Genomic DNA, 24630 nt, shown 5'->3' on the forward strand with positions numbered 1-24630 from the left:
CCCAGTGTAGCCAGGCAACCAGTGGGGGTCTGAGGAAGTCCTTGGCTTCCATCCATAGTGCAGGAGGGAAGGGGGCTGTGCAGGTCAGGCAAAGCTGTGGTGCCCTCACCAACCCTAAAACCCCTAACAGGGCATCAGCCCAAGTCCTGGGTTTGGTTCTAGCCTGTGGTTGCTACCTTGCCACGAGTTTTACACCACCAAGGTCTCAGGGCTCAAGGGCTAGATTTGTACTAGGCAAGGCTTGTCCCCAAAACTGAGGAGCAGAAACTGCCCCAACAGCTGAGACTTCCTGGGATTTGAAGATAGTGTGAAGGTGTGTGTGTGTGGTCAGGGAGGGAATTGGAGGAGGCCTAGAGATGTCTTGCAGAGGTCTCGGGGGTGAGAAATCCTAGAACCTAAATCCCTCAAACTCAGAATGCTTTCTTTCATAGTTCTAGATCTATACTCCAACCCAACCAGGCCTGGCTCCACGGGCATTGGAGGCTGGCTGTTCGAGTTATTCCCCTTTGGGTAATGATATCCACAGCAGATGGTAGAGCATCAGAGCTGCCCTCTGCTTGGCTTGGGATTTACAGGGCACACTGGATGTGATCCTGACCCTTCTGTGCATAGAACAGGCCCTTCTTCCTCAAACCTCTGCTCATACTTGGTCTTGCTGAGCCCTCAGTTCAGAGGGCCTGAAGCTAATGGGCCATTTTTGCCAAGGCTTTTCCATCTTCAGTGGGGTTCTGGGTCATCTCACATGTCATTAGAGCCTTGACCCTACCCAGTGTAGAGGTCACAGGAGGTGTCGGAACTGACTGCAGAGGCTTCAGTGCAAGGGAAGCTTCAGGTCAGACCTGAGCTCTGCCTGTCTGCAGCTCACTTTCCCAAGACCAGGTGGGCCATGGAGGGAACACTATGCCCTACAGGGCTTCTGAGAGAAGCCAGCTGAGAGTGCTGCTTCAGCGTTTTCTCCTTGCAACAGGTATCGCTGAAGTGGGGTAGAGGTGGGAGGGTGAGACATGAGAGAGCCAATGAGGCAGGGTAGTTACTGATGCCCAGCCAACTATTAAACTAATTAAAACAATTTAAACTGTTAAGAAAATTTTCGTGGTTTTATTGTATCATGAGGCATTGAAACATCTGAACAAATCAATATCTCGGTGGTGAGGCAGCTGCTTTCTCCTTCACTTCTTTGGGTTACTAGAGCAACTTGTCAGTAGATTAAAAAAAAAAAAAAAAATACAACCTTTCGCATTACTTAAGTCTTTCCAAGGCATGCGCTGGTACAACACAAACTTCTCCCGTCAGATGCAACTAGTCTAGCGTCCAAACATCATGCACAATACCTCGGCAGCAGTAGCGCACTGCGCCCACTCCCACCGCGGCCCTGCTCATTTGTGTATGATATTTGGAGCATCTGGAGGAGCATGAATAATATCGGGAAGAGGAGGGAGGAGGAAACAGCATGAGTGCCTGGCTGGGAGGAGGTCAGCCGAAGTTGTGCAGGGCAAGCCTGAACATGTCATTGGTGCAAACCCAAGCATCATTGATGTTCTTTAATAGGAACATCTGGTGGAACCCCATGATGGGGTCTTCATCGGCCTGTGAGGAGAGAGAAAATGGTTCAGTAAGGTGGCCAAGGAACAGGAAGGGTGTTCAGCAGGAGGTGAGCGCTGACTTTGGGATCAGGCCCTACAATTTGGGCGCAAATCCTAGGAGAGCTAAAGGGTACTTGTGACTGTGAATTGACACAATGTATGAAACACTGAACTGGACACAAAGGGGCCTTGAGATGGCAGCTCACACTGCTATGAACACAAACTGCAGAACAACTCACCAGTTAGCTACAGCAACAGAGCAGAGAACGTACGTGCCTCTGAACCCATGTTGCTGGGCACAAGTGATCAATTTGAAAGAGTTCTGCAGCACTTACCATGTAACTCACAGTAATCTGAAAACTAAACAATCTTAGCGTCTGATTATGCCAGTTAGTCCAACCAGGAGAAGCTACTACTGATACTGACTATGGCCAAGTACATGAGAAAAGGCTCAAAACCAAGCTCACACTGATTACAGCTCTACAGGGGAAAAAAACCAATGCAGCACTATCAGGTAATCTGTTTCTTCTCATGTAACATATTTGCAACGAAAAAAGAAAGGCAAGAGACTTCCACCCAAACTGCAGAATACCCAAATGAGGCCTAGTTGAGGTAGGAGCCCAGCCAACCAACGGTGTTTCTAACATCACTGTTTTTTCCAGGAATTATCATCAGCAAGGAGGCAAATCAGTCTTTTGGGGGTTGGACGAAAAAAAACACCAGAAAGAACCTGAAGCCAGGTGGGAAGAGGCACTGCTACCTGATTCCAGCCTGGGAAAGTGGGCACTAAGACGCCAGGAGAGACCTCCTCACTCCCAAGGCCTATTTGAGCACACTCTCTGGGCATGGTATCTTGGACAGGCAGGAGAAACTAACAGGAAAGAACAGGCCAGAAGCCAGGTCCGTCTGGGTCCACTGGAGAGGCCTAGGCCCCCCCCACTTTCTTCCACCCTTGTATCGGACTCAAGAAGCCCTGCCTAGCCTAGGGAGAAGGCATGTGGGCCTGTTATTCTGGGCCCCATGATGCCACAGGCCCAGGAGGTTGGAACCTGGTTAAGGGGCAGCTCATTTGTCCTGCTTTGGGAAGGAGGAGAGGCTTTTTTTGGAAATCAAGAATCTGGCTTCAGCCTGTTAGAGCATAACAAGTAGGAGTTCCTGGCGGGTACGGGACCACAGGAAGGCTTTGCAGGTAACAGGTCTTGAGAAGTGGAAGGAGAAATGCAAAGAGAAGCAAGAGTTTCAGGAATCTGCTTTGCTCAGCAGGTGGAAGAATCAGCAGCCAGCTTGGGGAGTGGCAGCATGGACTCCAGTTCAGGATCAGCTGCCTGCAGAAGGCCCACCCACACCTTGCGGCAGTGCAAAGGCACAGTGGCTTGGATCACAGCCCCATCCTGCTCCTATACCTCTTGTCCCTTTTCCAAAAATGCTCTATACCAGTGCTCTCCAATAGGATTTGTTGCAATAACAGAAATGTTCTATGTTTGCGCTGTCCAATAGGCAGCCACAAGCACTTGAAGTATGACTAATGCAACTGAGGAACTATATTTTAATTTTATTTCATTTTACTTAATGTAATTTAAAAATCACCACATGTGGCTGATGGCTATTGTACTGAGCTACACAGCTCTAGGCATCACTTTGGGTGTCCCTTGAGAAGCAGGACAGCAGCACTGCAAGGCAGCAGCACTATTACCTTGAGCTGGCCCACAACCATGCTGATGATGCAGCTATCTGGCGTGGGCTGATGGTCCTGCGCCGTGATGCTATGCTGGATTTTCTGGAACGGAAGGCTCTGCAAAGGAAAGAGTGGGTGGTGGGCTGTGGCCAGTGGGGTGGGGAAGGAGCTGCCTGCAGCCCAGCCCTGGCCCTTACTTACAGACAATTTCTCCACAATGGCAGCTTTCCCCTGGAATTGCTGTCCTTCCCACGTAAGGCATGACGCATCAATCTGAAAACCAGGAAACCTGGGGTCAGGGCTTCAGAGCACAAGGAGTATCTCTGAGGCCCTGAAGGGACCCTGACAAGGGTCTTGCTTGGGGAAATTAGTTCATGTCTTAGTTTCCCTGTCTGTAAAGAAGGAAAATGAGGGTAACTTCCAAACTTTACAGGATGAACAACTTCTTTAATTACACCCCAGCACTGCAGAACCCAAGCTCCGAAAGACTATGTAACAAAATACGAACTTATTAATAAGTAAGTTCACTTCCCACCTTTTATTCAAGAAGTTGTATGGCCTTTGATATGCATGAGCTCCAGGCTGGCTATATGTGGCCAGGGCTCAGTCAAAAGCCATCCTGCTGCATGGTCAGTCAGCACCAGTCCCAGAAAAGCCATCAGTGAGTTCCACAGAGGCCCTTCTCATGGGGTCAGGGAGGAATGGAGGCTGACAAGGCCTTGCCTGGAACCCTCCCTACCATCAACATGTAACCCACTACCTTCACTTCTTCCCCACCCCATCTCTCCTGCCACAGCCTTCAGGGGCAGAACTCAAAAGTGCCTCTGCTACTTACCAGCTCTGACATTAAGCAAGCTACTCTTTTTTTCCCCCCCTGAGACTCAGTTTCCTGATCTTTAAAAGGAACATGTGCTGAGGTTTATATAAAATGACATACATAAAGTACTCTTTTAGGACCTTGCTAACTCTTCTCTGGGTCAGACCTGCTTTAATTGATTTTAAAAGCAATAAGGTAGAAGTGCCAAGGATCCCAGAGTCATACCAGTTTGAGTTTTTAAAATTCTCTACCTATGATAATGACAATCAAATACCTGTGCTGGATTTGTTCTTCCACTGGTAAGATCATTTTCTTTTCTTCAAAATTTCTGAACTGGCCCTGACTTTTTGGAGGGAGACACAAAGGAGTTTGCCCACAGCCCAGTCAGACTGCAAGGCTATGCTGGATGACTCCTACCTCTCCTATCCTGGGCAGACCTGCTAGGGGTGGCCTGATCAATCACATTTCTATCTTGGGCAGGGTCAAATACAATTAACTCTTGGTATATATGAACATCACTAAAATAGCAGCAAATCATACCTGCACAGAAGGGTTTCTCAAGACACACCAACCTCCCTGGACTAACCCCATTCGTTTCCCATGAGCACTCAGGGGCTTTTGGCCCCCCAAAGGAAGGTGGACCTGGGGCCTCCAGGAGAGATCAGTGGGGCACTGATGCTTACAGCTGCTGCCTCCAGAGGGCACCATGAGCCCTAGCCTCTGTCTGCTGCTGCCCAATCTAGAACAGAGGCACTCCCAGGATCACGGAATGGCAAGCCCAGAACCTGCTGCCTAGGGTATCAGAATCCAGTCTTATAGATGACAGAAAGCAATGTGTGGACCAGGGAGTTGGGCTAGGCCTTAAGCCCCCTGTGCCATAGAGAGTAGCTCAGATAAAAGGGGACAGCCAAATTCAGTGAGGGCTGCCAGAACTTGTGAACTGGAGGCACTGGCCCAACATCTGAATTTATCCCCTGAGGTCCCGTTCTGGTCCTAGAGCTGAAGACTTACATAAATTGCGCCTAGTTGGGTTCTGTCGTTATCAAATAACTGGTAGTAATGTTGAATGAAGCTGGATCCAATCTGCTCCCAAATTGGCTTGTCTCCCATTCTGGAGCGTCACCCGGCCTCGTTGAGACCTGCAAGTCCAGTGAGACAGGGAGGGTAGTGTTGGTACCTTGGTACCGTGGAAGCAGGAGGTAGCCAGCCAGTCTCCTCACTGACTCCCACCCCTCCCAGACCTCCTTGAGTAAGGAGTCTTTTGCTGAGGTCTGTTCTCCCAGGAAACACAGAGAGGGCCCAGGGAACTGACTGGCGATCCCTCAATACAGACCAGTGCAGGGAGCCCAGAGGTGGACCAGACCCAGACCCTCCTTTTTTTTTTTTTTTTTTCCAGACCCTCCTTTTGAAGGGCTCTCGTGGATGAAACAGCAGGATGGGTACTGAGGGTGGAGCCAGGACAAAGGAAGGTCAGAGCAAGTCCAATGGAGGGATGGGTTTTTAAGGAGGAGCTAAGCACTCTCCCCATATCTTTTCATTTAATCCTCTCAACAACCTGCAAGTCGAGAGTTATTGCTATTCTTCCCATTTTGCAGGTCGGGAACTACTGATGTCTGTATGTGGAGTGTCTTCTATTGCAGCCTTCAGGCCCACTCCTTGTCCTGCTGAGACTCAGCACTCAGTCCCTCAACACTGGCCCCCGGGGCTTACTGGCAGGTGGAAGAAGACCCAGTGAGAGTGGGGGGAAATGGCTCCTCAAGGCCCCATTTGCAACAAAGACAGTGAGTGACTCCCCCCGCACACACTTTGTCTTAAGGGGGCAGTTTACATCACTGAGGCCAGGTGACATGATTTCGTCACTGATGGGGGTTACATCTACCCACTTCAGAGCTGGAACCATGGGTTCAGAGGATCACAGGTAATAACAGAAATGTTGGGAGGGGAAATGAAGGCTGTGAGGGGGAAATGTGTCATGTCTTCACATCCCCATCCCAGCACTGGCTCCATCAGAAGGGCTGCCCCTCTCCAGTCTCTGAGGAGGGGAGGAGAGGGAGGGGAGGGGAGGGCCCCCCAACCCCCGCCCTGCTACAGATATCAGGGACCCCAAGCTGCTAGACGGAAAACCCAAGCCCTAGATGAAAGAGTCGCTCACGCTTTGGCAGGCCCAGGTAGGGTGGAGTGCATCTCCCTGCAGGATCCATGACAGCAGACCTGTGTGTTGCTCTGTAGTCATCTCTGACTGTAGAGGAGCCCACCCCCTCTCTCCTAGTAACAGGAACTCTGAACCAAAGCAGTAAGGAGGCGGGTTTGGCCCTGGCAGACAACCATTGGCAGTAGTGGGATCTCACGCAAGTCACTGCACTTCTTAGGGCCTCAGTCCCCTTCTCTATAAGAGGGTGGAACCCTGATGTTGCCAGTGGTTGTGGTCTCACTAAGGGAACCTAGTAAAGCCCTCAACTCAACATGGTGAGGGCTAGTTTGCTCCAGTCCCTATGACCTCACCCAAGGCCAGAGAAGCCAGAGGGAAGGACAGTGTTAGTGGGCAGTGGCTTATCCCCAATCCAGCCAATCTCCCTGCCTGTGACCAACACTCCAGCCAATGAGGGGCCAGGAAGCTGAGCCAGCTTTATTTTAGGTCCCCTAGGAGGTGGTGGTACTAAAAATAGCAGCTCAGTGCTGGGATGACTAAGAAATGTCCAGGAAAGTCTAAAACAAGCAGAGGAGAAAGCTTGGACCCGGTCATGCCTGCTTGGGACAAGGTGTGTCCCAGTTCACACTCTGCCAAGAAATACATCAACAAATGGGAAAAACATAGGATCAACAGCTGGTCCCAGCTGCTCTGTCACATTTCCAAGGGGTCAGACTGTGACTGTACCACATGCAAACTTGGGTTACTGGAGGCAGGACACAGCCCCACATCTTGCATCTCTGCCCCTTCCACCCTAGTATTCACTATGCTTGGCTCACTCATCGTGGCCCAACCCTACCACATCATGCTCTCAAGATGCCTTCCTGAGCATCTTGAACTCTGGGGCAGGGGGAAAGCTGGAGGAATGGATGAGGGCCATCTCCCCCTCTGTCCTCAGCACCCCTCAGGGAAGGTCTTGGAGAAAGGAGTATGCCAGTCAGAAGAAACAACATTAGCAAATGTCTGGAGCCATAGAAAGAGATTAGGGCAGGAAACCGAGAAGCTGGAGGTGGAGGATGAGGGGAAATAAGGCCAGAAGCTGATCCAAAGAAAAAAAAAGTGGCGCCATGTGGTGGGACAGTGAGGTGAAGGAAGTGGGGGGGTGTTTTTTCCTTTTTCAACATTGTTCTTAACAGTGTGATAACATGCTAATACAAAAACTACTTGGCAGAAGTAGTGGTGGAGTAAAGAGGTGGAGGGATAAAAGGACAAGAAGACCCCCTTGGCCCGGTGGAGTGGGGCAGGGCAGAGTGAGCTCTCCTGAGGAACAGGACTGCTCAGGGGCTCCCAGAAAGTGGAAGAAGGAACCTTCAAAAGTATGTGGACTGAAGTCTTTGCTTTAAAGATGCCAAATGGGGCCGCTGAGGCCAACACCAACCTCGTTCAAGGCCTGCTTGACCCTGATGTGTTTATGTCGTGATCACATCGCCATGTGGTCAGATGCCACTGTCAGCCCACTTTACAGGTGGGAAAACCAAGGTTCAGCTGGTTGCCCCAAGCTCACCCAGTACATCAGTGCTGATACTGGGTTCCCTGGTCAAGGCAACTGCTTGCTTTCTGCTAACTTTGCATCCCTGAGCTCTAAACCACAAGGATGTCCATGTCCCTCCCCTACAAAACCCTCACCCTTGGGTTAAAGGTCAAACCCCAAAGCCCCACAGGTGGCTATCCACACCCATCCCTGACTCCTCAGCCATTCTCTCCTATCTCCATCCAGCTCCACACGTAAACACACCAGAACTCTCTGAGTGCTTGCTCCCTGTGTGTTTTGCACAGGTGAGTCCTCCAGCCGTGATGCCCGCCCTCCCCTCAGGTCACTGTTCAGATGCCACACATTTGGGTCCTCCTTTCCAGACTCAACTGTTGACTCCAACCCCACGTGCAAAGCCATATCAACACACCCAGGGCTCATTCCTCTGCCTAAAGACTGTGGCTCTGGGCTGTGAGGGTTCCAGTGTGGTTCCTGCCACACCCGACCCCACCCCCTCAACCTCCCAGCACAGAGTTCAGCAAACTACAGGATTTATAGTTTCTGACTCCAAATCTTCCACAAAGATTTGCACTCAGAGCCAGGAGGCAGCATTCCTGAGTCCAGAAAAAGCAACAGGGTGCAGAGCCCACCTCCCATCCCCATGCAACATAGGGGAGAGGTGGGCCAGGCTGGGAGGATGTTCCCCAGGATGGCCAGCCAGCCCTGACCTTGTTTCTAATATATTTATTGTGGAAAGAACCGCCTGGAAAGAAACAAAATGCCAAGGCTGAGGGGCAGCCTCACATCAGATTGGAGAGTGACCTTCATGACAGCTTCTCCTACAGCTCTTCCAAGAGGGCTGCTGACCACACCGTCTCCTGCTTCACTTAGGCTGACTAAGGCCAGGATCCTTGAGGAGCAGAAATGACCTTGGTGACCTCTCACCCACTGAGCATCAGCCTTCACTGACCCTTAGGTCTCTGTGGATGCAAAGACCCTCTAAAAATGTCTCATAAACCATGGCCCTTTCCCAATAAATTTGCACAGAGGCAGAGATGCCCCAGCCTTGTGAATGATTTCAAGTCATTCATACTCCCTGAGGTTGTCACAGACCCCAGGTTAAAACCTCTGGCCCAGGAGATTCCACTGGGTAACAGAAAAAACTTCATTTTTATCCTCAAATTCTGGGTCAGTGTTTCCATATTTTGAAACTTGAAACAGCAATGTCCGGCTGATAATGTCTCATTTTCACTAATGTGTATTACGTGTAGAAATGTGCTAAGGGCTTTACATGCATTTATTCTAACACCCTGTGAGTCAACTCCCATGTTAGAGATGAGCAAAATGAGGCCCAGCAAGGTCAACTAATTTGCTCAAGGTCACAAGCCTAATAAATAGTAGAACTGGATGGAACCAGGCTTAGTGGAGTCCAGAGCCAGGACTCCCAGTGATAACTAGTCTGGAGATAAAAATGAACAACATGGGGGCTTCCCTGGTGGTGCAGTGATTAAGAATCCGTCTGCCAATGCAGGGGACACGGGTTCGAGCCCTGGTCCAGGAAGATCCCATACGCCACAGAGCAACTAAACCCGTGCGCCACAACTACTGAGCCTGCACTCTAGAGCCTGCGAGCCACAACTACTGAGCCTGCGTGCCACAACTACTGAAGCCCGCATGCCTAGAGCCTGTGCTCTGCAACAAAAGAAGCCACCACAATGAAGCCTGTGCACCGCAACGAAGAGTAGTCCCCGCTCGCCGCAACTAGAGAAAGCCCGCGCACAGCAATGAAGACCCAACATAGCCAAAAATAAATAAAAATAAAATAAATTAAAAAAAAAAAAAGAACAACATGTAGGGCTGAAGCCCTGATCTCTGACCTTGGCTTTCTCGGACAGGGGCAAGACAGGTCTGAACCAGGGCTTCTGCCTCCAAACAAAGGCACCAGGCAGACTGCCACATTAAACAATGGGTGTTTTCACGGGGGATGATCTCACAGTCTTCCCAGATCTTCAAAGTCACAACCCCATTCTACCATCTCAGCAGAGATAGATGCTGGCCTAGCTGGACCTGGGTCAGGGCTGGAGGCAGGAGAGTGATGAGGAAGAGGACATTACTGACTCCAGACTAATAAAACAGAAGGATGCTCACATCTGAGGGCCCATCATCAAGGTCCGCAGAGAATTCCAGATGTGCTGAGCTTATAATAGGACACTTGAAATTGGCACCAACCATCTCTATTACCCTCACACCTACTGTCTGCTAGGCCTCCAAGAGCCCTGAAGCAGAGGCTGAGAAGGACTCCGACAGGTGGGACTGACAGACAACCTTGGCTTAAACCCAGAGCACAGGCGTGCACTGTGGGGAGTGAGAGGGAAGGCTGCATAGTGCCTGTCCTTCAGGAACAAACTGCACCTCTTTCCATGATCTGAGGGGTGCTGTATATCCTGTCCTACGGCCCTCCAATGACTTCCCTTCCCATTCCCCACTGACAAAGTCTCAACCATTTACCCTGCCTTCAAGGCCCTGGGTGACTTGGCCTCCCAGCTATCCAACCTTGTCTCCTGCCACCCACTACTTCCCGTCCTCTGCAGCCACTCTGGGCATTTTCCTGTTTCTGGAACATGTCGAGCCTGTCTCACTGGAGGGGTTTGCAACTGTTGATCCTTCTACCTGGATCACCCTTCTTCGTACATCTTCATGTGTCTGCCTCCTTGTCACATATGTGTCAGGTCAAATGTTACCTCCTCATAGACACCTTCAGACACTGTGACCACTCCGTCTAAAGCAGCCACCCAGTTACTTACTTCACCACCCCGTTTCGTCTTCTTAGCACTTGTCACTGCGTGAGATTGTCACATTTACATATTTGTTTATGGTCCGTCTCCCTGACTGGGGCACCCCTGTTCCCATGGTGCCTGGCCCAGCCCCTCTGCTCTGGAGGAGTGAGTTCTGGGCAAACCCTGTTCAATTTAAGTGGCCAAGTGACCCACTTCCCCTCCTCCCACACCTTCTGTCCAAGTTGTCAGGAAACAATCCTTTGCCTTCCACCCAGCCATCTGTCTGAGGCGTGTGGGAAGTGGGGCTTAGCCCCAAACACCCTCCCTCCCCCCGCAAGGTTCTGATCACCTGAGGGACACCTGGGGCTGAATAGCAGGCACACAACCACTTCCCTCAAAGGCCTGGCCTCTAGCTTGCGTCTCCTCTCTCTCCCTCATGGTATGACCCTCTGACCCTGTCTCTTCATCAGTAATTATGAGGATGTTAGGGGTAATCAACTGAGGGTATAAAGCAGGACTCAGCTGTAAGCAGTCATTGGCAGGTGCTAGGGGAATACTAGGTCAAGAGCTAGGAAGAAGGTGGGTATCTCAGTCTCCTGTAGGGACACCACACTAAAGAGCAGCCTTGACCGAGGACTGGCAACAGCCTCGTCCACCACTCCCCTGCCTGAAGTTGGGAGGGAAATCAGCTAAGGTCTGCTGCCCAGATGGCTGACCAGGACAGAACCCTTTCCTGGGGCAGACCCCTGGTGTCTAGGTGCCCCCAGCACCCTAAGGGCCTTTTCCTTCTCTTCTATTTGAAGAAAGGGCTCCAGAGATTTCAGGCTGCCCTGGCTGGCCCAGAAGGTGAATCCCGAGACCTGCACTGTAGTCCCTCTGCTCCATGCTTATTCAGTCCTTGAATGGCCACCCCTTCCCAGATGGCTCAGGGATCTCTGAGGCCCCTGTCCTAGAGAGCTCCCATCCATAAACTCGCTGGTTCATGTACTGTAAGTCAAACTCCTGCAAGCCAAACAGTTACTTGTGTTCTCTCATTTGAGTCTCACAGCCCTGTAAAGCTGGTGTGATTAGTATAACTTTGTAGATGAAGAAACCTAGACTCTGAGAGATTAGGAAAGAATTCAAGACCACAGAAGGCCACTGGCATAGTCAGCATTAAAATGTCCACAAAATTGGCCTGGACTGGAACAGCTGAGAGCCCATGTCAAGCAGCAGAAAGCATAGGTGGCAAAATGAGGCTGTGAGGAATGGAGCCCAGGCCTTTTCTTCCCCTTTGAAATCAGCAAGCTCCATGGCCATCAGAACAGAAAGCCTCTAAGTGCATGCTCAGCCTGTCAAAGCAGGTTTACAACCTACAAATGAGAACTTGCCTTGACCTGGGCCTGACCATCTCTGCAAGTGAACCAATGTCTCTTTACAGACATCCTTCCAGGGGGCCACAGTTTCTGCCCTGGTGAGACCCAATGGCTCTAATGCAGTACCTGAGGCTTTAAGAAACAAACATTCCAGAATTCCCCCAGTTTACTGAGGCAAACTACCCTCAGTTCCCAGGTACCTTGGACACACCCCTCTCATGAGGGGAGGTTCTCCTCCAGCGTAGCCCCAACTCCAGCCCGGGTGCTTAAGGAGTTGGTACATAGCAGGTACCAGCAACAAATAAAGAGAAAGGCCCAGGGTAGTGAGAAGGGCCAACCCCAGCTCTCTTGTGGTCCTCTTCCCTGGCCACTAAGACACTTCCCTAGTCGTAGCCAGACCTGAGCAAATGATTCCTCCCAGGAAGACACATTCCAGCTGAGAGGGTGAGAAGGAGAAGGTGCCACACAGACCTGGTGGTAAGGGTGATTACCAGAATGATCAGTCACTCCAGACTGACTCCAGGCCTGGAAGTCACTGCAGGGATAACCCACACGCTGTGGCCTCCTTCAGGGAGAGAGTCTTCAAGAATTCCTGTCACATAGGGTCAAAGCAAGAGAATCACAGAATCTCAAAGCTGGGGAAGGGGTAGTCAACTCAAATCCAACTCCACACACACAAACATCCTCAAATGGCTATTCAGAAAAAAATAACTTTAAAAAGAGGCCCATCAGCGTATACGACAAACCCACAGCAAACATCATTCTCAATGGTGAAAAACTGAAAGCATTTCCTCTAAGATCAGGAACAAGACAAGGATGTCCACTCTCACCACTATTATTCAACATAGTTTTGGAAGTCCTAGCCACGGCAGTCAGCGAAGAAAAAGAAATAAAATATGAATTGGAAAAGAAGAAGTAAAACTGTCACTGTTTGCAGATGACATGATACTATACATAGAGTATACTAAAGATGCCAGCAGGAAACTACCAGAGCTCATCAATGAATTTGGTAAAGTTGTAGGATACAAAATTAATGCACAGAAATCTCTTGCAGTCCTATGCAATAATGATGAAAAACTCTGAAAGAGAAATTGAGGAAACACTCCCATTTACCATTGCAACAAAAAGAATAAAATACCTAGGAATAAACATACCTAGGGAGACAAAAGACCTGTATGAAGGAAACTATAAGACACTTACGAAAGAAATGAAAGACAACACAAACAGATGGAGAGATATACCATGTTCTTGGATTGGAAGAATCAGTACTGTGAAAATGACTATACTACCCAAAGCAATCTACAGATTCAATGCAAACCCTATCAAATTACCAGCGGCATTTTTTACAGAACTAGAACAAAAAAATCTTAAAATTTGTATGGAGACACAAAAGACTCCAAATAGCCAAAGCAGTCTTGAGGGAAAAAAACGGAGCTGGAGGAATCAGACTCCCTGACTTCAGACTATACTACAAAGCTACAGTAATCAAGACAATATGGTACTGGCACAAAAAAAGAAATATAGATCAATGGAACAGGATAGAGAGCCCAGAGATAAACCCACACACCTATGGTCAACTGATCTATGACAAAGGAGGCAAGGATATACAGTGGAGAAAAGACAGTCTCTTCAATAAGTGGTGCTGGGAAAACTGGACAGCTACATGTAAGAGAATGAAATTAGAACACTCCCTAACACCATACATAAAAATAAACTCAAAATGGATTAGGACCTAAATTTAAGACTGGACACTATAAAACTCTTAGAAGAAAACATAGGAAGAACACTCTTTGACATAAATCACAGCAAGATCTTTTTTGATCCACCTCCTAGAATAATGGAAATAAGAACAAAAATAAATAAATGGGACCTAAATGAAACTTAAAAGCTTTTGCAAAGCAAAGGAAACTACAAACAAGATGAAAAGACAGCCCTCAGAATGGGAGAAAATATTTGCAAACAAATCAACGGACAAAGGATTAATCTCCAAAATATATAAACAACCTATGCAGCTCAATATAAAAAAAATAAACAACCCAATCAAAAAGTGGGCAGAAGACCTAAACAGACATTTCTCCAAAGACATACAGATGGCCAAGAAGCACATGAAAAGCTGCTCAACATCACTAATTATTAGAGAAATGTAAATCAAAACTACAATGAGGTATCACCTCACACCAGTTAGAATGGGCATCATCAGAAAATCTACAAACGGGACTTCCCTGGTGGCACAGTGGCCAAGAATCCGCCTGCCAATGCAGGGGACACAGGTTCGACCTATGGTCTCGGAAGATCCCACATGCCATGGAGCAACTAAGCCCGTGCACCACAACTACTGAGCCTACGCTCTAGAGCCCGCGAGCCACAACTACTGAAGCCCACATCTGTAGAGCCTGTGCTCCGCAACAAGAGAAGCCACTGCAATGAAAAGCCCACCTGCCGCAACGAAGAATAGCCCCAACTCGCTGCAACTAGAGAAAGCCTACGCACAGCAATGAAGACCCAACGCAGCCAAAAATAAATAAATAAATAAAATAAATTTTATTAAAAAAAAAAAAACCTACAAACAACAAATGCTGGAGAGGGTGTGGAGAAATCGGAACCCTCTTGCACTGTTGGTGGGAATGTCAATTGATACAGTCACTATGGAAAACAGTATGGAGTTTCCTTAAAAAACTAAAAATAAAATTACCATATGACCCAGCAATCCCATTACTGGGCACATACCCAGAGAAAACCATAATTCAAAAAGACACATGCACCCCAATGTTCACTGCAGCACTATTTACAATAGCCAGGTCATGGAAGCAACCTAAATGCCCATCAACAGACAAATGGATAAAGAAGATGTAGTATATACATACAATGGAATATTACTCAGCTGTAAAAAGGAACGAAATTGGGTCATTTGTAGAGAGGTGGATGGACCTAGAGACTGTCATACAGAGTGAAGTAAGTCAGAAAGAGAAAAACAAATATCGTATATTAATGCATACATGTGGAACCTAGAAAAATGGTACAGATGAACCGGTTTGCAGGGCAGAAATAGAGACACAGATGTAGAGAACAAATGTATGGACACCAAGAGGGGAAAGTGGCGGGGGGGGGTGGTGGTGGTGGTGGTGGGATGAATTGGGAGATTGGGATTGACATGTATACACTAATATGTATAAAATAGATAACTAATAAGAACCTGCAGTATAAAAAATTAAATTAAATTAAAGAAAATAAAAAAGGAGGCCCATCAGGAGGTTCAGCTCAACCCCAGCGCACAGAAATCCTGCCCAACTTTCAATGTCCATCCTGTGGAAAACTTTTTGGATTCACTCCCCTCTCTCCAAAAGGACTATTGCCTTTCACTTCTGGGGAGAGCGCCTCTGTCTGACTCTGGGAAGATGTCCTGATATATATCACTCCAGGAGCACTGGGCACTTGAATAAGTGACCTGAGAGGGTCTCAGAAGAGACAGAAGCCACAAACCCAGGTTCCAGGCAGGGAATAAGGCCACAGACCACAGAATGCTGGTGACATTCTCAGGCACCAGGAGAACACCCAGCAGAGACCCCTGAGGAATGCAGGAGCTACCAATAGAAGACAGCTGCTAGACTCAACAGCTACAGCAATTTGGAGTGGTGACAGCCAAGTTTCTCAAGGGACCCCAGACTTTCCTGGCCCCAACATCCTGAAGTATACCTTGTTCTGTGGTTTCTCCAGGCACTGGAGAGGAGAGTGGGCTCACTAACAACCTTTCCTCTCTGGTGCTCTAATCATTCAGAAGCCCCCTCTTTTGCAAAGGGCCAAGAGCCCCTTGTGGGTCCCTTCAACTTAGCCCTCAGCACATAATAGCAACATTACCTCTGTCTCTTCCACTACTGTGACATCCTTTCCCCAGCATCAGGACTTGGTAGGATTCATTATTCTACCTCCAGCCTCAGCCCAGTGGGCTGACATATAGAAAGCGCTGCAAGAATGGTTGCTGAATAAAATGGATCATTGGTGTAAAAGGAGAAAAAAAATAATTTCAAGCAAGATACTAATGCCTTAGTAACGGTATTCCAGAATTTTTTGATATAAGGTGCCTTCCAGTTCTAAAATTTCAGAATTCTTTCACTTAAATCATTCTTCCCATCCCAACCCACCAACTGCAAAGATAGAATAAAGTGAAACGTGGCTCAGAGAGGAGAGGTGGTCTCCATGTCACTAAGGGACCTAGTTGAGCTGGTTGAGAACCCAGCATCCTCACAGCCTGCCCCCTTGCTCACGCAGCCATATCCTGACTGTCCCATGCCAGGCCCCACCTCCCAAGTCAGCCCTACATGAATAGAGGGTGCAGACTGACTTTGGAGAACCTCAGGGTTCTTCTCGTATCTCTGAGCTCTGAGACACAGATAGCCTGCCAAATTCCAGAAAGGTCAAGGATTTATGGGGGTCAGGCTGCCTAGCAATGCCTAGATGACCCCAGACACGGAGGTTATAAGGAACTTAACAATTGGAATGAGAGGGAGGGACCTGAATTCCTCCTGTTCCCAACTAACCTTTGTTCCTTTTTCCCAAGGAACAGCAGCATTTTGACCTTGAAGAAAACCCTTGTTTTCAAGTCACCTAGGGCTTTGCAATGTGTGAACTAATCCACAGCCATAAAGCCTAATTCACCTGACACCAGTGTCCTAGAAAGAACCAACCCAGACAATCTCAAGGTCTTGGAACAACTACTTATAGCACTAAGAGATCCAATCACACCGATCCTATTTGTGTCCTGTGGGTGGTCCCTCCTTGTTGCCCACCTCCACTGGCAAACCAGGCCTCTCCTGAGTCTACTGAATGAACCTGATTCCCATGTGCTCGTGGGCTAGGATGTGGACTAGGAGGGTTGAGTCCAGAGAGAACGCAGGCCCTGGTGACGAGATCTGGACAGAAGCTTCCTTGCCTGTCCTCCTTAACCAGGGAGAATGCAATTCAACTGCAGGAAAACTTCCAAGGCTAGAGTTCAATGACCAGAAAAATATTACCTGGGGAAATACTCAAGGAAAAAAAATTCCAAGGATGGTGGCTTCCTGCATCACAGGCCTAACTCAACTCTCCTAAAAGAATTGCATGCTGCTGAGGCCAGGTCTGCAGAGACTTAGCTGCTTCTTTATCCCTGCAAGAACTGTGGCTCAGAAGCTACACTGGGGTCAGAGGAATCAAGGCTTAACGAACTGTCTCTTCTCCATATCCCATGGTCTTCTCTGAACTTGTCCCTTAATTTTATCACCAATCAGGAGTGCCTTTACAAAGCCTGCTAGAAGACTACTCTATGGCTAGGTACTTCCCTACTCCCAGAAATCAATGGAGTCCTTGGAGCCATCATTAAAAGCAATTTCCCAAGGCCCAACCAGCTTCCTGCCTGTTGATAGGTCACTCAATTGTTGGAAAGTGAGCAGGCAGGTGAGGGAAGCCTGACTTTCTGCAGCCTCCAGCTCTAGTGCTGCCACCCAGGCTTCAGAAGGGCCTCACAGAGCATGAATCTGAGCCCCACAGCCCAGATGTGCCCCATGCCCAATGTTGCTTGCAGCCCGGCCTCTTGCTTGGCACTAGGCTCAGGGACCTCAGACCTGGATTCTACTTTCCCCTCCATTAAACCCCACCTTACCGTTACCATTCTTATCGAATCATCCTCCTCTGTGGGAAAAGGGCAGATGACTCTGAGAGGGGCAGAAGTGAGGATTAGGCTGTGCTGCAGAGATCTAACGTGTTGGAGGCTCACACATTCTGCCTTAGCTCCTTGGCTTCCTCCCTCCCTTCCCTCCCTCCACTAACGCGGCCGGCCAACCCACCCACGGCTGGGGCCTGATCACTGACAGAGAGAAGGGCGGGGACTGAGCCTACGAGTCCGGAGCCGCCTCATCTCATCAGGCCAGATCCTCCAAGACTGGCCGGGGGTGAAGTCCCACGTGGAACCCCCTCCCTACCCCAGATTCCCTGACCCTGGCCTCGATGCAGGAGAATCTGAGTTCCAGAATGGGAGATAGGTTTCGTGCACTCTCAGCGGGCAGACAAGCAAAGGAGCGTTCACCTACATCCTAGCCGAGCTATGGTTGAGAACCGGGTGAGGGTAGGGCTGCGGCAGGCGGGCGCCCTTACCCAGTGCTGACTCCGGAGCGGGCCGGGGGGCACCTGCCCATCCCCGGATCCTTGGCAGGCGGGCGGCAGGACGTGTGGCTGGGGTCCGCCCGCTAGCCTGCCTGCAGAGTTTGCAGGACTCGGGCAGGCCGGGCTAGGCCAGACGGGGCGGGGCCCGGAGAGCTCCATCCGGGTGGTCCAGAACAGAGAAAAAGGCCCGGCCCCGGCGCGGTCCGGTGTGCCCGCCACGGGCACGGTACGCCTGAAATGGGCTCCTGGCTGTCTCTGTGTTCCCCCCGGCCGCCGCCTCAGAGGACCGACGGGAGGCGGAGCCGCGCGCGACACATGGCCCCGGCCCCGCGCGGCTTCGGGCCGCCGGGGGGGGGGAGGGGAGGGGCGGCCCTGGGACTCGCAGCTGAGGCTCCAGGCGACCCGGAGCGCGGCTCCTGCGGCCCAGCCCCCGCCCCAGCGCGCTAGCCCCAACACTCACCCGAGGGGCTGGCACGATGGCGGCAGCAGCGGCGGCAACCCAGCGCGGTCTGCGACCGACTGTCCCTTCCCCCCTGCCTTCCCTTGCCACCCCGCTGCACTCTGGGAAACGCAGTTCCCCCCGTTCTCCTTTTTGGCATAGGTGCGCCAGGAGAAAACTACAGTTCCCGACGTCCTATGCGCCGAGGCCCAGACACGGCCCGCAGCGCGGGAGGGGAGACTAAGTCAGGGAGGGAGGCTGCCGAGGCGAGCCCCTGAGAATTGTGGTCTAGCGGAAGCCTCTGGAACACCCGAGCTTGGCGCCAGGCGGGGGTCAGGGCTCAGTTATCGCCAAGTCCCAGCTGGTCCGGCCCAGCTCTGGTTGCGCGGCCGTTCGGTGTTGGCCCCGCCTCCGTGGGAGCTCGGCCTGGCCCCAAACTGGCCTAGCCGCCCCTCCCTGGGCCCCTGAGCTGTTTCCGCTCGCAAAGCCCCCTCCCCTTTGGTGCTCTGGCCGCCCCTGCAGCTCTTACGAGTGTTGCTCTAAGGCCAGCCGGGGCGGAACGCACAGCTTCTGTTTGTCCCAACATACTTGCGCCCTGCCCGGTGCTAGTCGGACCCAAAGCTGGTTTCAAGCAGGCGAGGCTTTTCTTGGGCTGGAGACAAGATTACTCTTTAGATTTCTGCAGTTAGGGTCTACAAGACATTCTCACAAGTTTGTTTTTTGTTTTTTTTCCAGCAGGCAGGGCAGCTAAGAGTTTCATTTTTATTAAGAGAAAAGAGTAATAACTGGCACGCCCAAACCTCCCCCGTGATTTAAGTGATAAAATTGTCCATAATCTCCCTCCCGCCCATTGCCCTTTCCTTTCAACCCCCATTTTCATCGTTTCCCGGGCAACGCAAACATTTGAAGTTAAGGCCTGTCTCTAGTTCAGGCCTGCTGGGGAAATGCTCTGCAGCTAAGCCAGGGGGATCACAGGTAAAGTTTATAGCAACAAGTCTTCTCCTGACCAGAGATCTCTCAGTTCTCTTGTTCTTCCAGAAGGGTCCTTCACAGATCCTCACCGTCACCCCCACTGCTCCTCCCGGGAATGCCTCATACGACCAGGCTAGGCTTCTGTTTAATTAAATCCCAGATGTGTATTACTTTGCCTGACTAGATTCTTCTCTTATTACTCAGTCAGGGAGACTCTGCATTGCCCTGCTTGTGGTGTATCTAGGACCTCCCTTGCTCTGAGCTGTCCTCCTCCCCTCCAGAAGCTAAAACACCAGATAGGTTGTGTGCTCACAACATCCAGACACCAGAGAGTCCTAGCCAGTCTGGCCCTCACCCTGTCCTGGGAGTCCTGCTGAGAGGTTCAAGTGAGCCAAAGCTGAAACAGTCTAAGTCCCTTCAACACACAGGAGCTAAAGGACACACTAAGGAGCATGGCTTGGGCCTGGGAAAATCCTCACTCCTAATGAAGGAGGGTGGGGACACTTGAGCAACTGATCCAATACCTACCCATAAAGGGCTTCAGTCCCACCTGGCCTGGAAGGGCACTGCTGTGCTTCCACCACCTTATGACAAGCCAGAACTAACCCTAGGAAGGGAGAGATACAGTCCCTTCCACATCTAGGTACCTGCACAACCTATCTCCCACCCCTCCTCCCCACCACACTTGTTTCTCAAGTCAGTGCCAAGAGGCCAGAAGGAGAGCAGAAACTAGAGAGACAATTTTAGAGTCATTCCAGTTTGAAACCACAGGGAAAGCCCCCAGGTAAGTGGCTTTTTCCATAAGGAACAGAGAAAGGAGTCATATTTTATGGAGCCCAATAAGTGTCCATTTGTGCCCCAACACCCATGTTAAACATGGCTAGCTTTAAAGGCATCTGTAGCTAGCTTTGAGCTAAATTACTTGGAACTATAGATAAAAATGTCACCTTGCCGCTACAATATCCAATCTAAAGAAAGATGTTAACAGCCAAGAAAATGAGTCAAGGGGTCACAAATCCCAACTCCTATGCTTAAAGTCCTCTATGGATCCACCTCCTTCACAATGAAAGTGTACCAAAGTCAAAGGTATCTGTATAAGAGTCCATGGCTGGTTCCAGCTACGGTCTTCACTGATTTAAGTAACTGCAATACCCATGTGTGCCAGACACCATACTAGGCCTAAGGGCGATAATAGTGAGCAAAATTCAACTCCAGCTGAAAATTCTTAAGGAATTCAAAACCCTCAGAGAAGTGGGCTGCCACAATTCAGTTTAGTTCTCAGTTGCTCCTTCTCCCAGTTGAAAGGACACAGGGAGCTAACCCATGGACAAACCAGGACCACTTGGTGCAATTTCCAAACTCTTCGGGGTGAGCTGGAACTCTGCAAAGACCTTATGAGGCCAGGGTCCTTGTGCTTAGGGCCTCTTTATGGAGAAACCTAGTCACTGAAGCATCTCTACTCTCAGGGTCAGCCTGGTCCTTGAGACCTAAGGCGGCGAAGGTGGAGGCCTATCAGGAAGTCCATCTCCCCATGTCTCAGGGACCCTTAGCTGAGTCCTTATAAAAATAAATTGGCGAAACCCAAATAAAAACCTTACTTTCTGTTTAATCTGTTTTGCCAAACAAACACAGTGAAAACTTTAGTCTGACTAATTGTACAGAAAATAGAATTTGTAACCAGTAGCAAACATAACAGGATAGACCTAAGTCCCTGGCAAGCTGGATCTCCATCAACAGGTCACCTAGATCCCCTTGTTGATGACCTCCTGGGAGGGAGGTCCTAGGAGGCAGAGGCACAGATCTGCCAGTCCCCATCAGAATCACAGGCTGCACCTGGGAAGGAAAAGCACAAAAAGTAGAACTGATGTTACTTGGATCTCTTATCACTACACACAGAAGAGCTGTCTCTGATTGCCGGCCAAACTCAATGTTTAGTTGTTTTCCCAAAGCCACAGTCCTTGGGCATCTCGCCTGCATCCCTAGGGGATAAGTTTCAAGTTCAGTGGTTCTGAAGCCTCTGCTTAACCAGAATCTGCAACATAAACTTGGGGTTGGGGAGTGAAGGTAGGGAGGGGTAGACAAAGTCATAATTGCTGGTGTCACCAGTGCAGAGTCTGAGATCCCAGACTTCAGGACCTTGCTTCAGGAGGAAACAAGAGACGGTGCTTGGTCACCAGCAAAAGAGTTCAGCTGCCCTAAGGCTCAGTACTGCCAACCAGTGCCCCAGGAGTATGAGGGAGTTCAACAGCGGCGGCCTCAGGTCCCTCTAAGCTGGCAGGAGTCTGGGAGTCCCGAAGGCCGAAAGGGGACTCGTTCACATTCCGTGCTTCTTGCGGATGACAGCCATGGCCAGCAGCCGATCCTTCTCGCGTAGTTCCTCACGGAGTTTGGCCTCGGTGAGACGCAGGTGACGGATGCTGCCCTTCATCTCCTTCATCTTCACCTCCATCAGCGCCAGGATGTCCCGCTGCTCGTTCAGCTTGCGCAAGAGCTCCTCCTCTGTGGTGCCTGACGACAACGAGTAAGAGTGGTCGGAGCCAGTATCAGGGAAGCCCTCTTCCCCGACCACCACCAACTGGGGGCCCATGGGGCACTCGGCGGCCTCCAACCCTGCTGTAGCAGCCTCTAGCTCCGACGCAGCGGCTGCGGCGGCTGCGCCCTCTGCGGCCGCGAACTCCACTTGCACCGTCAGGTCAATGGGCTTCACATCTTCTCCCGTGGGAGTGGTGGGCGCCGGAGGCACGGATCCCGGAGCCTGGCTGCTGTCCACAGCAGCCTGAAGGGTGAGGAGCACAGCCGCAGAAGCAGATACCAGGTTCGGCTGCAGCTGGGCGGTCTGGGCAGTGGAGGCGGACGGCGACGGCTGCTGCTGCTGCTGCTGCTGCTGCTGTTGTTGCTGCTGCTGCTGTTGCTGCTGCTGCTGCTGTTGCTGCCTGCGGCGGGCGGCTGCGGCCCCCGCGGGTCTGCGTGCTACTTTGCGCTCGTTGACGCCGCGCAGCGGGAAGATGGTGGGGACCCGCACCGTGTAGGTCTTGCGGCCGCCCTGGAAGTGAACGCTGCAGAGACGGTGGCCCGTGGTGGGCTGGAAGGTGGAGAAGCACCCACTGACGCCGGCACGGGACACATTCTTGAGCCAAAGGCGCCGCAGCTCAGCGTCCTTGGGAAACGTGTAGAAGTGCAACGCCTTGTCCCGGTGCGAGTTGTTGTAGCAGCCTGGCACGCAGCACGTAAAGCCAGGCATGGCTGCGCCGCGCGGCCCGGCCCGGCCCACCGGCCTTCTGAGCCTTTCGACGGCCCGGTCTGTATGCCGCCGCCCGCCCCTCGACGGGCGGCACCGCGCGAGGCCTTGGGCGGCGTCCCACTACTGCCGCCCGGCACGGCCGGCCTGGCCCGGCGCCCTGTGCCCAGAATACGCCTCCCGTCGGCCCGCGCCGAGCCAGCCGCCCAGCCGCCCGCCTGCGCTCCAGAGTGGGCCCCAGGGACGCCGCGAACGACCGCCTGGGAAAGAGGACTACGCCCCCCACAATGCACCGCGGCAGAAGCCGCTCACTTCCGGAGCGGGGGAGAGCTTGTTCCGGCCTATTTGCAAGGCACCGCGACAGCCCACGTAGAGCGGACTCTTCCCCTACACGGCTCACCCTCGGTGGACTAGAGAGGCGTATTCGGTCGGAACTCTGTCGCTTGGAGCGCCCTTCGCAAGGACCTGGAATCCTGATGGGGGGGGGTCGGGCGGCGCGCGTCTCCCCAGTGCGCAAGCGCCCTGGGCCTGTGCCCACGGAAACTACAAATCCCGCAATGCCTTGCGTTAAACTTGGCGGCTGCGGCCTGGAGCGCCGCCTAAGGGAAAGGTCGGGTTGCAAGCCGACCAGGATTCGGACGAGGTTGTGTTGTTCGCCGGAAGCGGTCCCCCAACCCTGAGCTGCTGAGTCCAGGGCATTCCTGCGGGGGAGGGGAGGAAGGACCTAAGCCTCAGCGCCCCAGAGGACCTCAGGGAGCCCTTCTGTCTGCATTGGAAACTCTCCCCGGACTCAGATGCCGCTTGCCTTGACTGTCTTATTGACCTAAACATAGTCATCACTAGGCGCCTACTGTGCGCCGAGCATAGTGCAGGGAGTTGGGAACCTTGCAGGAACCATACCGACCTGGCCTGACTATAGAGGGATGAGGGTCAGACTTTTGGATAATAGATGTGAATGAATGCACACTAATGGATGTCTAATCACAGAAATAAACGCTCCAAAAAAACAAAATCAACAAGGGAGAGGGAAAAGTAGGAGGCGGAGGCCCAGGACGAAAAAATCCACGAAAAGCTTGGTTAGGGAGGAGTCGCTGGTTTTTGCCCGGGAACCAGCCTGTAACAACCTGAGGCAGGAAGGAGCTAGGCTCTGCCCCTAAGGATCCTCAAGAGTAGCCAGAATAGCAGAAGCTCCGAAAGATACCAAACTGGGCCAAGTTAAAAGATTTGTGATTTTATTCTGCTGGTGACTGGGAACTGTTGGAGGGGTGTTAAACGAGAGGTTGGACAGGATTTGTATTGTAACAAGTTACCTCCCCACTCCCTCGACTTCCTTGGGGAAAGTGTTCTAAAGGGCAAGAGAAGCTGTGGAAAACCAGAGAGGAGGCCAGGCAGTCGTCCAGGAGAATTACCTGTAAGCTAGCCCTCCTTTGCCGAGTTCCCCGTTTCTCCCACTTCTTGCCATTCTTCACCCTTTCTCCTGACTCTCCCTCCTCACTTTTTTCTCTTCTGATTACAGACCACGGGTATGAATTCGAAGCCTAGTTTATATATTATTTCTAATTATTTGATATAAAAACAAAATAGATCGGGCCTTTTAAAAGTTTGCAAAAGCACTCCAAGTTAACTGTCACTTTTTTAGTTATTCCTTTTTATTTTTGGCTGCATTGGGTCGTTGTTGCCACACACAGGCTTTTCTCTAACTGCGGCGAGCAGGGGCTACTCTTTGTTGCGGTCCGTGGGCTTCTCACTGTGGTGGCTTCACTTGTTGCAGAGCGCGGGCTCTAGGTGGGCGGGCTTCAATTAGTTGTGGCGTGCGGGCTCTAGAGCGCAGGCTCAGTAGTTGTGGTGCACAGGCTTAGTTGCTCCGCGGCATCTGGGATCTTCCCGGACCAGGGCTCGAACCCGTGTCCCCTGCATTGGCAGGCGGATTCCTAACCACTGCACCACCAGGGAAGTCCAAGTTTGTTATTCTTTGTTGTAAAA

At 51.1% G+C, this 24630-nt stretch overlaps 2 protein-coding genes across 3 annotated transcripts; both read right to left on the minus strand.

Annotated features, from left to right (window-relative positions):
- Window positions 1–1069: 1069 nt before the first annotated feature.
- NUTF2 (nuclear transport factor 2) lies at window positions 1070–18572 on the minus strand. Of its 2 annotated transcripts, none has more exons than XM_082607014.1 (5): window positions 18459–18572; window positions 5087–5214; window positions 3460–3531; window positions 3277–3375; window positions 1070–1587 (listed from the first exon to the last, which is right to left on the minus strand). In XM_082607014.1, the coding sequence occupies exons 2-5, from the start codon at window positions 5183–5185 to the stop codon at window positions 1474–1476; spliced, it is 384 nt and encodes a 127-aa protein (XP_082463140.1). In that variant the 5' UTR covers window positions 5186–5214; window positions 18459–18572; the 3' UTR covers window positions 1070–1473. The 2 variants fall into 2 exon arrangements, with proteins under 2 accessions (XP_082463140.1, XP_082463141.1); XM_082607015.1 differs by lacking the exon at window positions 18459–18572 and adding an exon at window positions 17990–18140.
- Window positions 18573–20995: 2423 nt separating this feature from the next.
- Window positions 20996–23119, minus strand: THAP11 (THAP domain containing 11). Its single transcript, XM_082607577.1, has one exon. It carries the CDS (start codon window positions 22648–22650, stop codon window positions 21724–21726), a length of 927 nt encoding a protein of 308 aa, XP_082463703.1. The 5' UTR covers window positions 22651–23119; the 3' UTR covers window positions 20996–21723.
- Between the last annotated feature and the right edge of the window lie 1511 nt (window positions 23120–24630).

The sequence above is a fragment of the Mesoplodon mirus genome (genome assembly GCF_964341445.2).
Source record: "Mesoplodon mirus genome assembly, chromosome: 19".
In the NCBI taxonomy this organism is placed as follows: domain Eukaryota; kingdom Metazoa; phylum Chordata; class Mammalia; order Artiodactyla; family Ziphiidae; genus Mesoplodon; species Mesoplodon mirus.